The sequence below is a fragment of the Halichoeres trimaculatus genome, unplaced genomic scaffold (assembly GCF_033239565.1).
Source record: "Halichoeres trimaculatus isolate MK-OKI-2021-1 unplaced genomic scaffold, fHalTri1.1 fHalTri1_scaffold_18, whole genome shotgun sequence".
In the NCBI taxonomy this organism is placed as follows: Eukaryota; Metazoa; Chordata; class Actinopteri; order Labriformes; family Labridae; genus Halichoeres; species Halichoeres trimaculatus.
This window is the reverse complement of record NW_027437196.1, coordinates 7,402,501-7,420,503: the sequence shown is the minus strand read 5'-3', so window position 1 is coordinate 7,420,503 and position 18,003 is coordinate 7,402,501. Positions and strand designations below refer to the sequence as shown.

General features: G+C 42.0%; 1 protein-coding gene across 11 annotated transcripts in view; it reads right to left on the bottom strand.

The window, feature by feature from the left end:
- LOC141807201 (receptor-type tyrosine-protein phosphatase mu-like) overlaps positions 1-18,003 on the bottom strand; it is a 127,093-nt gene that overhangs the window by 54,825 nt on the left and 54,265 nt on the right. For all 11 annotated transcript variants that reach the window (XM_074692998.1, XM_074692999.1, XM_074693000.1 and 8 more), the window contains exons 8-14: positions 14,809-14,921; positions 14,546-14,726; positions 5,363-5,516; positions 4,671-4,846; positions 4,472-4,581; positions 4,177-4,378; positions 3,934-4,036 (exon numbers count right to left, since the gene is read on the bottom strand). In XM_074692998.1, coding sequence (XP_074549099.1) covers positions 3,934-4,036; positions 4,177-4,378; positions 4,472-4,581; positions 4,671-4,846; positions 5,363-5,516; positions 14,546-14,726; positions 14,809-14,921 — 1,039 coding nt within the window. The remainder of the gene's footprint in view (positions 1-3,933; positions 4,037-4,176; positions 4,379-4,471; positions 4,582-4,670; positions 4,847-5,362; positions 5,517-14,545; positions 14,727-14,808; positions 14,922-18,003) is intronic.

Here is an 18,003-nt window from a genome sequence, read left to right as displayed (position 1 = left end):
GCAGCATCTGTTCAATCTGATGGATTTCACATCAGCTATCATGTCAATTAACACACCTCGTGTCTCACACACGCACACACACTCCTTTAATCTCCGTCTTGTTCCGACATAAAAAGAGAAGCAGAAATCCTGTTTGTCTTGAATTGATCCATTTTTTCCTCCTTTTACACGTCCTGTTTCTCCATATCGAACACTTGCTGTGTTGACACGTGTTTAAGAGCGCTCTGTTCTCCCAGGTTCCCTGAACATACCATCATATACTTTAAAAGACCTGATGATCTGTGTGTCAGATAAAGGGACATTATTCTGTGTGATGTGATAAGATGTGGGGCACTGGTTGGGTTCAACTGGTTCAGAGGCTGGAGTCCTGGTCACTCTGGCCCTGATCTTATCTGGTGTGTGCCATCCTCCCCACATTCCTCTTCTCTTTCTCTTTCAATTTCTCAAACAGTACGCTCAGCAGAGAATTTAAAATGAGGTCTCCACGCTCCAACCTGTACTGAGCACGAGCTACACCTTTACTCAGCCCATCACATCTCTACTAACATCTATCTCAGTCCATCTCATCTTATCTCATCGCAACTTATTTCATCACCTCTTCTACCTTGTCTCATGTAAATACATCTCATCATATTACAGATCTCACCTCCTCTACCCTTATCTCATCTCAACTCTTCTGACCTTATCTTAATCACACCTCACCTAACCTCTTCTATCTTATTCCATCTTGGGATGGTTACCAAATTAGGTACTTTAATAGGTACCAACCAAAGTGTTGAAAGTACCAGGTACCGTTCACGAAAAATCAAAAAGGTACCATGTTTAGGTATCTACATGCATCTTTGTGACTGTGAGAGAGTGAAAGAGAAGGCGATTTTCCACGCTGGACATGAACACAGCACTATGAGGTTATATATTGAAGAATAAATATGTTAAATTGAAAAAAAATATATATATATTTTTGAACAAATTGATATTTTTTATCACATAATCACAAAAAAAGTACTGAAATTGGTACCGTTGAGTACTGATACCAACTGCCAGGTACGGGCATCGGTACCGTATCGTTTCATGAACATGAGAGGTATCCATCCCTAATCTCATCTAACCTCATCTTGCTTCAGCTGTTTATCTCATCTCACCTAATTTCATCTCATTAATCTCATCACATTTTATGTTACTTATCTCACCCCATCTTGCCTGATCTCATCACATCCCATTACATCAACTTCCTTATCTTATGTCATCCAATCCCATCATCTCTATTATCTCATCTCATCTCATTACATCTACGAACTCATTTTATTACCGCTATTTATTCTTGATTGCTAGAAGTCCCAAGAGCAGGGACTAAACACTGGGGTGATGGGGACTTCTCGGTTGCTGGACCCAGGCTTTGGAATAAGCTACCTCCTGAATTACGCACAAGCGGCAACCTCCGGTCTAAGAATATGAGACAATGCGGAAGTTACACAATCTGCTGGTACTTGAGTGTCCACTTGAGGCTGGCTCCAGAAGTACAGGAAGTCACATACACACCAAGCCAAAAAAAGTCAATTTCAAAGCAGAAATTAACCTATTTACAGCCTGGTTCAAAAAACGTCTCCTGTCTGAATTACTAATTTTACTATCGGCACACACTGTACGGGGGGGGGGGATTTTTTTCCTAACTCAGCGATACAGAGTAGAGATAGACGGATATGGATATTTCTGGGCCGATAGCGATTATTTCAAGGAGGCCGATAACCGATATTTGAAGCTGATATTAATTTGCAATCAAAGTGAAAATATTGGTGTCAAAATTTTGAGCAATAAAACTCCAACACTTAACTTCATTCAAATGCCTTTAAGCGTGAGTTTATTAAACAGCCCCCAGGCATAGCAGCATGTTTTATGGATTTAAATGAAGACTTCAAAAAATAAATAGCTAAAGTTTTCCACAGTAAATAAAGTTTTCCAAAATTTCAATGTAACTGCAATAACTTTAATAACTAAACGGCTGATTGGCTGTTACCTGAGTCATGGCTCTGTCACGGCTGCATCAGAGCTGCAACAACGCAGTTTTAAATTTGTGTCTTATCGGCTGTCCCATTAATGAAAAGGCAGATACTGATATGCTTCAAAATGCCAAATATCGGCCCGATAATCGGCCCGGGCGATAATCGGTCTATCCCAAGTTCAGAGGATATTAAGATTGTGAGCCTGTCCAATCAGAGGCACAGCTCAGATCACATGACTGCCAATCGTCCTATAGCTGTACGCAAATCCCTTGCCACTTCCAATATGGCCGCGATAGCCAATATGCCTCATTTTCCGTTTCAGGAACAGACGGGTGACGTCAGGGAGACTACATCCGTGATTAATACAGTCTGTGATTACACACAACTACTGTCTTTGGGCTTTTCAAATCCAGGCTTAAAACCTATTTATTCAGACTGGCTTTTAACACAAAGTAATAGGGTTAAATATTCTTGCCATTTTAATTGTGTTGTTAAGTGGAATTTGAATTGTTGTGTCCTGATGTTGATGATCTTAATGGAAAGCACTATGGTCACCTTGTGTGTTAGATAGGGCTCTATAAATTAAAGCTGATTGATTTCCTTACCATCTCATCTCATCGCCTCTCTTTTTTTTCTTCTCATGTCTCACCTTGACTCATCTCACCTCACTCTGCTGAACCACCGTTTGGATCAGGCAGAAGTTTCATTCAGGATAAATGAACAGTTTTACCCCTCTGGTGTACCACAGGGCACCATCTGAGGCCCTGTTCAAAATCATCTGGCTCTGATCTTATTGACTTTACTGTGTCTTACTACAGAGACCACAGACTACATCCTTTTAGAGAGTCAGAAACTCTGATTATTCCTCTACCATCAGTCAACATCCTGATCCGATGTTGATATTTGACAAACAAATATGGTGTGTTATGAGAAAGAGCTTCCTCTATATCAGGCTCTTTTTTCTCTACATCAGATTATTTTATAAAATAAAAGCTTTTCCTCCTCTTGGAGTCAGCCTGAAACGCTTTTATTGTTGCACATCCTGTGTTTTATTGTTTGTTAAAGAGATAAAGTGTCATTAATGAACAGAGATGAACAGAAGCATCTTTGTGTTCCTGTCAGCTGTGACTGAAGGGAGCCCATTGTGTGTGTGTGTGTGTGTGTGTGTGTGTGTGTGTGTATGATTGACACATTAGCTGTTAATCCCCTGTTAATCCTCGGTGTTAGCAGCGAGCTCTGATTAGCCCCGCCCGCTGATCGTTAATTAACCAAATCCCTCGTTACAGCCCGGCGACGGAGAGCAGACAGCTGTTGACATGACGACTGTTACCGCGGATACCACCTCCCTCCGGGCCCCAACAATGGTGCATGTGTGTGTAAGAGTAAAAAGTTAGTATTAATTATTTGTGTGTATTTGCATTTACATTTCAGGGACATTACTCAGTGTTTGTTTTGTTCACCCCTTGACAACAGGAAGTGCTTCTAATTAAAGTTTTGTTGTTCAATAAAATAAAACTAATCTTTATTATACGTCTCTGTACAAAAATCTTAAGATTCAATGATGAAAAAGAAGTATATTTATCATGGTTGATGTGGGTCTGTGGCTCCCAAAACGTGTCAGAGTAGGTTGATGGAAAAGAGATGAGTATTATTTTTAATGTTAAGTCCAAACTGAGCAGTTAAACGTTCACACTCTTTGCATCAGGCTCATTGAAAGGTGTGCGATCTGACAGAAAACACACGGGTTGCTGTTTTAGTCCCGTTTTTTTTCTTCAAAGTGCTTCATGTCATGTTTAAATGTTTAACGTTTGGCTCATAAAAACTTCATGAAACCTAAGATTGATGCTGCTGAATATTTGAACATCTGCGTGTGCATGTGAGTGTGTCAGTGTGTGTGTGTCAGTGTGTGTGTGTGAGTGTATGTGTGTGTTACCTGACTGGGGCTCCACGGCTCTGAGCTGGTTTCAGCAAGACGGTGACAGAGGAGTCGGTCTGGTTGAGAGGAGACTCCTGATCGTACGCTGGCATCAGTGGAGCTGAGAGGACAGAAAGTAGACTCTCAGTGTTGTTTCTTTCTTTTTTTGGAGGTTAAAGAGTTCATAAAGGTTTTTTTTTATTTTAAAGATGATAAAAAAAAAAAAAAATACCTGATGCTTTTATTTTGAAGGGCACTCACCTGAGATCTTGGTGGTAAACTGGGTGATAACTGGAGGTCCAAAGCCTTTTATTGTCGAGGCTTTTATTGTGAAGGAGTAGGTGGAGCCTGGGTAAAGGCCGCTGAACACATGGCTCGTCTCATTGGCCGGTTTGAACACCTTGCCGCTCTGATTGGACAGGTCGAACTCTGTGTCGAAAGAGCTCAGGGCTTTGTAGGAGATCTGTGGTGAACAAAAGAGGATTGTGGGAAATGAAGTCAGTAGTATCACCACTAATAATAACGTGGACCCAGGCTTGAGCATGGCTGTGTTTACCTCGTATTGGCGGATGAGTCCATATGTTTGCAGCGGCTCCCTCCAGCTCAGACTGATCTGCTGCTCGTAGCTGCTGCCCAGGATGGAGTCCACTGGGACGGCCCCGGGTACTAAGACACAGATTGTAAAACTTCATTGTTAACACAAAGAGAAGCTAACGTCTCAGAGAGTCAGACACAAAGATGACTTGTAGCCTCACCGTCCTCTTCTGTTAGCACCAGCAGCTCTCCGCTCTCCCCGCGCCCTTCAGGGGTGCTCAAGGCGAGTCGCAGGCTGACGTTAGTAAACGGTGGAAGGTTACGTACGGTGTGCTGCGGGATCAAGCTTAGGGTGTCGTAAACTACTTCCTCCCGAGCTTCCTCCTTCACGGGGTCCCTGCAGGAAAAACAGCAGCATTACACACCTGCTGACATCAGGTTCCACACTGCAAAAAACTGGAATCTTATCAAGTGTTTTTGTCTTATTTTCAGTAAAAATGTCTTTTTAGACTAAATATGAGCCACATTCACCTGGCCAGTCCAGAAAAATGTCTTATTTCAAGTTATTCAAAGACAAAAATGGGGTCTAAATAGCTTGTAATGAGTAAAAAAAATTGCCAGTGGGGTATGAAAAATGTACTTGTATTAAGGCACAATTCTAGTCTTGACAAGCACATTTCTCTTACCCCATTGGCAGATTTGTCTTTTCTTGTTTTAAGCAAACCAGACCTCATTTTTGTCTTTAAAAAACTTGAAATAAGACACTTTTCTGGACTAGTCAAGTGTATGTGGCTAATATTTAGTGTTTAAAGACATTTTCACTAAAAATAAGACAAAAACACCTGATAAGATTTCAGTTTTTGGCAGTGCAGCTGTTACTGAACATCACTTGGCGCTTTGTCTCTGTGGTTACCTGCTTGGGGCCCCTGCTGGTTTATAGTGGTACAGCACAGTCAGGTTGTAGCTGTGGCAGCGGGTCACGTTGTAACCAAACGGCTCCCAGCGAATCGTCACCTGTTTGGACTGAATGTCGACGACCTCAAGGCGCCGTGGAGCGTGCATCGGACCTGAGACACACACAAACAGAATTTGGTCAGATAAACAGCTCAGCGGTCAGTCTGAGCTCACAGCGTCTGATCTCTGCAGTGAATAAAAACAGTTTCATGCTGCAGCTTGTTGAACGTCACGTCTTCCTGTTTGGTCCCCCCGCTGAGATAGAAATCTGTGAGTGTTGAAGCTGAACACAGTCTGAACCCGACACACTCGCTGTCAGCAGCTCCGTTACGCTCTGTCTGAGGTTGGCGCGGCTCTAAGCCAATCAGCAGGCGGCGTGTTGCACAGGTGACCCCCCCAGCATCTGTTCTGATCTCCTGTGGCTCAAATCTCTCTATCACACTGGTGTTTAGACAACATCTGAATCCCCAAACACCTCAGCAGCATCGGTGTAATCCCGGACCCCTTTCAGACACATCACGATGTTCAGCATGTTGACGCCTGGTTCCTGAGTCTGACGCGACCTCAGCGCGCCACCTTATGCTTTACAAGCTAGATCATAGCTGCTGCAGTTAAAAGTTATTGTTCAGATCTGGAATAGTCTGGCACGGTCTGAAAGTGAGCTGCGTGAACCAGTTCTGATCTGGATCAGAAATATGAACAGGAATCTGACTGAGAGGATTTGGACCAACATGGCCGTTGCCTCCTTCCTGTTTCCTGAGGAGAATTTAAAAGCTGAAGAAGCTGAGCACAGAGAAGGAGGAGGGAGACGGAGGGAGATTAAAGGAAGCCTCGAACTGAGCACGCTCACACACACACACACACACACACACACACACACACACACACACACACACACACACACACACACACACACACACACACATACACACACTGTGTCTTTGTAGTGGCCAATCTAAGTGCTGTATTTCAAGATGACAGACAGCGATCCACTCAGAGAGAGAATGATAGATGAGAGCAGGAAGGAGCAATTTCTCCTGACAAAACCTGTGTGTGTGTTTGTGTGTGTGTGTGTACGTGCAAAAGTGTGCGCACATACTTTCAGGTGTTTTTCTCCAGCCAATGAACAATACCTTTCCTGTTCTTTGTCGTCTTTCATCTGTGAGTGTGTGTGTGTGTGTGTGCGTGTGTGGTCGATTGGGCTGCACAGAAAACTTCTCTTTTCCTGTTATTGAGCCTCACACACACACTCAGACATACACACACACACACTCTGCAGGCTTTTAGCGGGACACAATAGAGGCACTTGTGAGTTTCTCCACCTCGGCTGTGCGATGAAAGAGAGACGTCAGGCTAAACGCTCGGTCTGCAGGGAACACACACACACTTGCACACACACACCGAGATACTGCTGCTGCAACAATGGGGGTCGGGGGTCAAGGGGAGGGGGAGGAGGGGATTGAGGTGGATCCTATTACCCATAATCCCTGAGGGGAAAGTGAACGCTATCACATAAAATCCTACAATTCCCCGATGGATGTGTGTGTGAATGTGTGTGTGTGTGTGTGTGTGTGTGTGTGTGTGTGTGTGTGTGTGTGTGTGTGTGTGTGTGTGTGTGTGTGTGTGTGTGTGTGTGTGGTCGTCATGGTTCTATCCCATCATTTTTGGGCTGACATTTAAATCAGAGACAGACACGGAGCGCCCTGCTCATGATGTCATCAGGTACTTTTCCTCCAAATGTTTGAGAACTACAAAACACAACCTTCTCAGACATACAAGGTCAACTTCCTGTTTGCTAAGTGGATGATAACAATGATAACGATGATGATACTAATGATGATGATGATACATTGATCGACTGTGTCTTGTGTCTTCAAGTAAACTTCAGCAACTTTTAGGGCTGATAAATGGAGCAACACTGAAATCCAAAAAACTGCAGTTCCCATGGTGTCCACTAGAGGCTGTTTCAAGAGTGTGTTGGTCCCCATAGAGCCCTATGTTTAAGGGGGCATTTTTACGACAATGGTTTTTAAGGTGAAATGTTTTATCTTGTTTCGGCTTTGTGTTTACATGGAAACGGCGTCTTAGCCGACCTTAAACGTTCACTTTGAAAATGGCCTCCAGAGTAGGATTTTTCTGAAATGCTGCCAACACCGTTGCTGTGTAAACAGTAAGCTGGCGTTTTTCGTGGAAACGCTGACGTCCCACTCCGATTCGCCCAGGCACATTCAACAGGAAAACAGTAGGATTGTTATGATCTTAGCGGACTGCTGTGTTGTGCTTGTGCTTCTGAATCTGCTGACTGTCTTTCAACAAAATGAGCATCGGTTGCTCCACTTCTGCTCTTAGTATTCGCCAATACACCAGATGATCGGCTCAACTCTACTTCGGTGGAAATCTTCCAAAAGCGGCTTCTGGACAAGACAGTTATGGCGCCACCTACAGGCCTGGCATGCTTACTTCAGAGTTTTCAGTCCCAGGGGAAACTAGGTGAATGATCTCATGTTACATTTCAGTTACTGTCTCTTTAAGAAACTTCATTGACTTTGGAACTCAACATTCTGGAACCTCAGATTCCAGAATTTTCCTCAAAAGATCCAATCACAGAACAGGACCTTTCTGAGTAGTTATTGTTCTTTTATGATGCTGTTTAAAGACAGTGATGTCACAATTTTAGCAAATCTCATGACCCTCTTGTGTAACTGCGGTGACTTTGCTCATTCAGGATTGTCAAAACAGAAAATATTGATCTATAAACGCAGATTCTTGTATTATTACCTGACTGTGTTGTTCATATACTGTTAATATGAAACACTGAGCAAACCGATGATCACCTCTGATCACGGTGAAAGTGCAGCACATCATCTCCCCCTCCTCTCCCTCCTCTCTCTGTCTGACCTTTTCAGCGAACACGACCCTGACTGATTGAAACAGATTTCTAACATGGCTTCCCCATTCACCCTGCTGACTCACACACACTCATACACACACACACATACACACACATAGCTGCTGGTCTTCTGTTCTGACTGAAAGCCGAGTTTCGCCCTTTTAAAATTTTGTCATTGATTTAATAAGCCCAGCTCTCTTTCTCTGTACAGTCAGTTTCTCTGCCTCATTAGACTCATGTTTAAAAGCATATTTTGGATTTTATTATCACTCCCTATTAGCGTTTCTAATTCATAAAACTCTTTTAATTAATTCTCATTATTAATAATAAATTCTTGACAGGTGATCTAATGTCCCTTACAGGTAGCAAAGTGTATTGCTTAACTGCTAGACCCAACCACTAATAGTACCATTTCATTCTATCTCACCTTTTTACCACAGTGTTAACAGGCAGATGGGCTATTTCAAAGACTACTTTCTGATCAGGTTGTTTTTGCTGTTTTTTTATTATGGGTTTGGCCGATCAGAAACCAGTGTTTCACAAAGCTAGGGGATTAGTATTTCGTTATTTGACCCTTGGCTTCTGCCGTGTCTAGAAAATTTTAATTTGTAGCTGATGCTAGCATCTCATTGTAAAGAAAGACTTTAAAAACAACAAACAACATATTTTGCATGTTTAATTTAAAATTTGGAAAGACCGCTCCATTTTGTTTTGGTGCTGTATTGGTCTTGTTTTTCCATTGATTTGTTAATTTCTAAAGGTCTAAGTCAGAATTGGGTAGACTAGTACCACACTCAGCAACATTTACAGCTTTAGCTAAAATTCAACACCAGCCCATAAACCGACCTTTAGGAACAGCTATCAGAGGGTATGCAGGTGATGTCACAGCAAGCAGAAGTTGCTGTGGTTACGCCCACTGGGTGGCAGCATTGCCTTAAATATTGTCCAAACTGTGAAACAAAATCAAAAAATGGGGAAGAGCTGTTGTGCGATTGATCGACTAACACGTTTGAAAAGCAATCAAAGCTATCTTTTGACAGGCTACTCAAAGACAAAGAGAAGAGAAACCAACCGATGGACCGCTGCAATTTTCAGAAACAATCCAGGTAACAAATTGATTTGAGGTTCCCACTGTGTGTCAGTAAACGTTAGTTTATGCTGTATTTTTGGGCTGAATCTTACTTTAAATTAGGACATTTCTAAGTGTTAGCATTTTTTATTCAGCAATTGTTTTCATAACTGAAACATTTTTGTCTTCCTTTGTTTGGTTATGCTAACATTGGGCTCAACGTGACTTGTAGACTAGCCAAAACTAAGGCTAACCCAGTTTTCCATAAAAGGGGGAACTCCAGCACAAGCAGCTGTAGCTGTGTTGTATTAAGTGTTTGATTTTAACTTCACTTAAATACCATCGCGGCGACTATAAGCCTATTAATAATAGAGTTCATTTTGGTCAATCTACTGTAAACTGTGAATTGAATCATATAGAGGCTTTCATAGCTTTCAGGCTTTGCATTGTGTGTTTTCCTGGCGTTGAAATCAGGTAATATGATTTCTGGCCACATGTTGATGTTCATGGACCCCTGGTTCTTTGGTAGCTTTAATAAATCAATGTTGAGTCCAACTCTCCTTAATTTCATGTCATATTCCACATTTTTCTCGCTCTCCGCATTGCTAAGTGGGGTTTGTTTTGCCACTCAGTCCAACTGAAGTAGGTATGTCCTTGAGGGGAAGTGACATAAACGCATACCCTTTAGACAAGACACAGTGTAAAAAATCTAAACAATAAACCAGTTATGATAACACAGGAAACAATCATTAAACTGTAAATAAACACAATAAAAAGTCAATGCCGAAGATTTGTTGGGGTTCCTCAGGGCCCTGTTGTTGGTCCTCTAAGATATATTGTTATCTGTCACTAACTGACCTCAATTAACAAACTAATCTTAATTGCTCTCATTTATGATGACCAAGAGTTAAAAACATAAAGTAATAACTTTTTGTTTTGTTAACACAGATTCTTCATGAAGTCACAGATTTGTAATCCTTATTTCCTAATTTAAATCTTCAGACCAACCAACCATAGCAAAGTCTGAGTGATGACCGCTCTGACTGCAGTCTGAGTTCACTTTATAACACTAACTGTGATAAAAGTGTGTGAGTCGGGGGGTGGGGGGTGAGGGAGGAAGGGGGTTGTTGTTCAGTGTTTCTGTGGATTTTGTATTTTTGGTATTTTCGGTGTTGTTTCCAGGCCGGCAGGGGTTTATTAGCGGGGGCGGAGCCTGTCGGAGGCTGCTGGGAGCTGATAACAGACAAACAGTGAGAATAAACAAACAGTGCCGAGGAAGGAGAAGAAGAAGAAGAGGAAGAATATATAACAGGGAGAGAGCCTATGAGTGTTTGAAGGTGACTTTAGGATGAAGAGGAGGAGGAGGAGAGGTTTAATTTTTCATTTCCAGGAGATCACCAGATTTAATATGAGAGAGAAAGATGGGAGGGGAGGGTCCGGGTGATGGGAGGAGGAGGAGGAGGGGAGATGAGGATCAGTGATGGATGATTCATGTCAGCGCAGACACAGAAACAGGACTCAAACAAAGACCAGACTCTGATCAGGATCGATGTAGTAACTCCAAAACGGAAATGTGGGTCTGAACCAGAACTCCCAAAGAGACCTGGACCAGAACTTCAGTCAGATTAGGATGGAAACTACCATAATACTTGTAGTAAGAGCTCATCTTTAATTTGATTTATTTTGTTGACTTATTTAATGTCACTTTACTGCAGAAAATCTCCTTAAAGATCATAAATAAACATATGAAATATTAAAAGAAAAGAATCCAGAATGTGAACCCAGACAAAATGTTTTTGATGAGGCTTTGAAAACCAAATGAGCTCTGATACTTTGTTATTTTGCCATCAGAGATGTTTTCATTGGACAATTTTGTGTTTTTTAAACTTGTTTGTCCGAGGTTCAGTTTCCTCCACCTGAGAATAAAAATAAGAAACCAACTGTCCGGTATTACAGAGTACAGCAGGAGGGAGATAAACACACACACACACACACACACACACACACACACTCACAGAGAGACAGAAACAGAAACAGAGAAATAAAAGTATAAATAAATACAGAGAGGTAGAGACAGAGAGAGAAAAAGGTTTGGACGAGCGGAGCGTGAAGATTCGAGGTGAAAAGAGACGCAGAGAGAACCAGAGTGAAATATTCATCTTTTATTTTCTAAAAGCCTGGACAAACAACACACACACTTTAATGGATGTTAACACACACACTCACACACACACAAAAACAGTAGTAGGGAGGTTTTTATTTCTGTGAGTGATGCTGAGCTGTGTGTGAGTGTGTGCGGGTTATGAAAGTTTATATTCTGTTTTATTTCAGAAACTGATAATTTTCTTTTTTTTTACAAAATCGTATTTTAAACACAACATTTTTTTCCACTGTATTAAAATACTATTTTTCCAATTTGAATTTTTACACTAGGAAAAACATGATGAGCTTGTGTTTATTTACTCTGATAATTCATAACATAGCTGCCAGCTTGAGCACGCTAAACATGATGTAGCCTGAAAGCCTGCCTGCTATATTTCGTCCCTTAAAGCACTGTTTCTCAAATTGTGGTCCGCAGACTACTAGTGGTCCACACCAACCGTGAGGAAATTATGTTTTTTTTAATGGAACATTAGAGAAAAAAGATGGGGTGGGGGGTGCGAGTTGTTCAGCTGCTACACAAATTGCTAAAATCTACAAAAATTGGTTCATAGAAGCGTTGAGTCATTTAGTTTAATCTAAGAACTTAAGTATTTAAATACTGGAATTTTTTGGTATTATGGAAAAATATATCAGTAATGTAGTTATACTCAGATTTCCAGGTCCATTTTCTCCCACATTCTTAAAATAAATAAATAGATAAATAAAATAGAATAAAAAATAAATAAATAAATAAAAAACACCAAACTTTGAGGGACTAAGTGCACTTTTTTACTCTGGTCACTGTCATTAGGAATAATACTTGTTATGAATAAAGGGAATTGAAGAAATAAAATGTATAATTTAAATTGTAAAAATAATTGGTGTATTAACCCAATTTTCAAAATAATTGTTAGTTGCAGCCCTAGCAAGTTGTACATGTATGATTCAAGTTTAAAGTAGATCAGTTTTTTCTCTGAGGTGTTGTTCTGGGGCTATTTAGCTCGTGGTAGTCCACAAGATTTTTCTGGGAGGATAAGTGGTCCTTGGTTTAAAAAAATTTGAGAAACACTGCCTTAAAGTAAACTATAGACAAGCCGTAGCAGCGTCTTCCTGCTTCCTTCTGCTTTGATGTAAAATAATGACACCTCTGTGCTTTTGAATGATGCATTTAACCTTAAAAACTCCCAGAAGGCTCAGCAGACAGGTCAAAGTAATCAGCCCTACCTATGAACAAAGCATACAGGCGCAGCTAATCACACTAATGTCAAAGGGCAGCTGCATCACAAAAGCTGACAGAGCACTGTTTAGGACTTTTAGGCAAGCTAACAAAACTAGTCCCAGTGATATGACACATGGGACAGGTTTGAGTTACCTGACAGGTAAAACTGAGGGTAAAAAAGGTGTGTAAGGCTGACACGAGGCGAGGGAGATGAAGGAGAATATGAGATGATGAAACACGGGGACGCTCACAGTGACTTCCTGTTTATGTGCCACCAGCCGAGCCGCCTCACTGAGCGCTAAGTTCTAAAGCATGTATGACGGACACGCTGATTCATTATTAAACACACACACACACACACACACACACACACACACAAACACAAACAGGCTGGTTTATAATTCATTGAGAGTAAAATGAATAAATAAAAATGAGTTGAAGACAGAGACGAGTTATTAGAGCGAACATTATCACAGTGACAGTGTGGGTGCATGTGTGTGTGTGTGTGTGTGTGTGCGTGTGCGTGTGTGTGAGACAGGAACACCCTCAGACAGAGCTCTGCTGGCTGTCAGTCACACAGGTTGCGCTGACAGAGGGGAGGAGAGATCATCAGAGGAACACACACACACACACACACACTTACAAACAAATGGATCACATGACACCCCTCATGGATCCACTAAACCATTTCAGACACCTGGACCACCTCCTACAGGACCACCAGAACCTCTTTCAGAACCAAGCAGACCTTATAAAAGACCAGCATCTTCTTGACTTGAAAACATCCCGCTCCGCTGTTATCCTGTTTCTTCCACTCTCCTCACACACACGTACAGAATGCAGCAGAGGTCTGTGATCTCAGCCTGTGTGTGTCTGTGTGTGACACGGTCAAACAGACAGACAGGTATGTGAGTGTGTGTGTTGGTCAGCTGCAGAGTGTGTTAGTGAGAATATCTCAGAGAGGGTCACAGCACAGAGAGGTGATGACAGCAGTCATGTAGCAGCAGGTCTGAGAGGCCACATGTTGAAACCTGACACACACACACACACTCACACACACACTCTGTAATTTCCTTTGTCAGAAACACAGATCTCCTGTGAGAGACTTGAGGCCTGAACACACTCTCCGATGTACGCAGACGTAAACATAATAATCGTGTTCAAAGGGTCTTCGTGTTTCACTCTTTGCTGCTGATGTTGGAGTTTTCTCTTAAATCAACCAAAGTGATAAAAGCAGAGATCAATAACTGATCAATAAGACCAGAAAAACATGATCACACAGAGTCAAACAGAAAAACACACACATGAGATCATTAAATATTAAAGAAACTCGAAGAAGATCAGAAACACACACATTCAGGAGATACTGTAAGATTACTGCACCTGTGTAATTAGCGCTCTAATTGCTAATCACATGCTGTTTGTAGTTTGTTTGTACCCACAGGGCACACACACACACACATACCTGCAGTACAGTGTGTGTGTGTGTGTGTGTGTTTACACAGGATGGATGATCTAAAGAGTTAGCATGGTATGCTGATGTGTACACTGCAGCCATTAAGAGCTAATGAGAGCAGCGCTAACGAAGCCTAGCCTGGCGCACCGCCTTAATGACCTCACCATTAACCATTAGCCACCTGATGAGCTCAGCGCTAACGCAGCCTAGCACAGCACGCGACGCTAATGACTCCACCATTTACCACCTAATGAGCGCAGTGTGAGTGTGGACTAGTGGTAGCCGCTAGCAGTTAGCTGCCATCACAGGAAAGAGACATTAAAGCAGACACTTTCATCTTCATCACGGTCATGTGACCTGACTCACCTGCACACTTGGTCCTGGCTCTTAAAGGTGGTCCAGGGTTTCCTGTTCCTCCATCCAGGGGCCTGGTGAGCAGGACGCTGATCTCGTACTCAGTGTCTGGGTCCAGGTGTCCGATCTTGTGGGTGGGCTTATCGACAGGCATGGTGTCGATTAGCATGCCTGACATCGTACGGTACTCCACCTGTAAACAGACCATGAGTTCACCTGGCGAAGGCGGCGGTAATCAAGAGTCAATACCTGCTCAATAACCAATCAGCTCTCACCTCTCTCTCAATGATCGGCCCATCTCCGTTGATGGAGTTGGCGTTGAGCTGGATCCACAGATAGGTGGCGCCAACTGCGGTCAGCTGAGGAGGGGCAATTGGTACAGGCGGCTCTGAGGGGCAAAGAGATCAGGATCACACACACACACGGTATAATCTCTCTTAACAAGGGAGGAAGGAGTTAACGAGTAAATTAATATTCGTGACCTTCGGCGAATCAGAGCAGACCTGGATTCTATTACCCAGAAACCCCGGTGGTGCTGCTCTACTTCCTCTAACCCACTTCCCCTTACACACACTTACACGCACACACACACATTAACAAAGGAGGACATGTGTGTAATGATGTGTGTTTATCATGCAGCTTGGCCAGGTTGACACTCACCTGTGTGTAAACGATTTAACACACACACACACACACACACACACACACACACACAGACTGTGAGTGACAGTTCAATCAGGGGTTTAGCCGTCGGGGATTGTGGGGTATGTCGGGTCATGTGACCAACAAACACCCTCTCACCTGTCAGAGTGCGTGTGTGTGAATAGATCAGACAAGCTATCGACCAGACACACACACAGGGACATATCTGTGTGCGTGTGTGTGTGTGTGTGTGTGTGTGTGAGCTTCCTGCAGGTATTGATCAGCTGTGTTATGACTGATATCAGTCGGTCTGACCAGGCAGATCAACAACACCTGTGTCCTGTGAGGCTAACCTCTCATGTGTGTCAGTGTAGAGTGTGTGTGTATATGTGTGTGTTAAGCCTTTCAGGGACAAAACAAGAACTTTAAGAGGACACACTTTGCTTTATTAAGGATTAAGTTGCAGACGTTACCGCCTGTTTACCTGCAGGATGAAGACATCTTCTGCACGTGCTCAGACAGTTCCAGGTTACTCAGACTGAGGTCAAAGGTTAAATGTGTCCCAGGTTTAAAGCAGCAGAGCTGATGTAGTTGGAGTGACTCACAGAGAGGATAATAAGTTGAAAATATGGAATACTGCAGCTCGACAGTCATAATATCAGCTGTGATTACAGTCATGAGCCTCAGACAGGAGGAACTTAACAAATGATGTGTCTGTGTCGCAGAAGATCGGCATGACGGGTAAAGAAAATACCCAGAATCCTCCTCTACAAGCCCAGATCAAAGTGATGTTTACGAGCTGTCTGACAGCTCCGTCACACACCAGGTTTAATGAGCCCTCTTTAACACAGACACACCTGTGTATCCTTGTGTGTGTGTGTGTTAGCAGCCAAGGTTAGCGCTCTGACGCTGTGACAGGAAGCAAACAGGAAGCAAACGGGAGGCTTTTACTTTGGAGTGATTCATCTTCACACACAGACACTCTGACAAAACGCGGCTGATTCTCTACTCTTTAAACAGAAAACTGAGATTCTAATGAGGCACACTCACACACACACACACAAACACACACTCACTCACACACACACTCACACAGTCACAGAGCAGTAATGAGGTGAGCAGCTTTAATAAAACTCTTCCTAGTTTGACGACGGAGTCATTAAAATAAAAATGTGACAAACTGCAGCTTTGATCAGAGAGAGGAAGAGGTTTTCTATCCTCAGTTGCAGCTCAGTTAATATCTTAACATGGATCAAATAATCTTCTTTCTGTTTTTTTGCTCATTAAATAAAAGTTAGTAAGAAAATAATTTGTATAAAATTGTTTCAACATCACATTTCTTTCAATTTCACTTTATCATTATTTAACATTTGCATAGCATTAGCACCATGAAAGCATATTATTAGCACTACCTAAGCAACATGTCCGAAACCTTGTAGGCACAATGTTAGCGCTAGATTAGCATCATGCAAGCCCCACACTGGCACCATTTTAGAGCTACATTAGCAACATGTCAGTATTAAGTAAAAAACATGATCGTAATACACACTTTGAATAAGATTATCTACGCCAATATTGCTGGTTACATTATTTTAAATTGCTACTTCTTAGCTTCTAGTTCAGGTCCACCAGGACCGCACCAGGATTGATCTACGGCATGTCTGGGCTGATGAAGTTTAGTAGAGGGAGGAGCTAAAACACAGAGATTTGTGTTTTTCTTTGCAAAAAACGATTTTTATGACTAATTTTGTAGTGATGATGGACACTGGAGCCTAACTGTCAGACAGAAAAGGGACAGAAGAGCAGGAGAAACATAAACGGGAGAGTGATAGTGTTGATTCCAACCCACAGTCAGCAGTTATTCTGCAGTGGTCTGTTCAAACTTGAGAGTCCATCAATAAAATGAAGAATGAGGTTACGTTAGGACATAGGACATAGCTAACCAAGATTTACTAACGTTACACATTACAGACATGTCTTAGAGCACCAGGCTGCCAGCTGAGCTAAATATCCACGGCAGGAGTGGCCAACCTGCGGCTCGCGAGCCACTTGTGGCTCTTTGCCTTTCAGTGTGCAGCTCTCCAATCCATTCATAAAAATATATATATATATAGTTATGAGTAGTGGTGTGCCGATCAATCAAAAATATTGATATATTGATGCCAACGTTGCGATCAGTGTTGATCAATATTTGGGTATACACATTGGTACTTAAGTTTCAGTTTCTCTTCTCTAGGACAAGTTCAAACACACTTACAAACACAAAAAACCTTGCATTGAAAATTGGAAATGTATTGATTTTCATATTATGTCATTTTGTAGTACCAAGGTAATTTTTGTGGCTCTTGGTCTCTGACTGGTTGGCCACCCCTGATCTACGGCTACTACACTACTTACAAACTGACAGTGTTTACTTTTTGTCACGTTAGCCTACAGATATGTTGAAGCATTGGGCTGCCGATGTCACTAACATATAGCAGACCACTGTGACAAAATATAACTGACATTTTCGTACAAAAAAAAAAAAAAAGACAAAAAAAAATGTTTGGGTGGGACGCAGGCCCGGAGTGGCACCGGCGTTGAAATGTATCACAGAAGCGTGATGTCAAGTTTCAAACCTTCACATTAGCTCACTAGAAAATGTATGATTATCTCATGTCACTAGATAAACATCACATTAGCAAAATTCAGCAGTACATTACCAACATGTAAAAACCACATTCTCACTGCTAGCATAATATGAGCAACATTTTAGCACTTCATAAAAACTTTGTTAGCTCTGAGAAGAGCTAACAAATTAGAATAATTTTAGAAAATAATCTGAGATT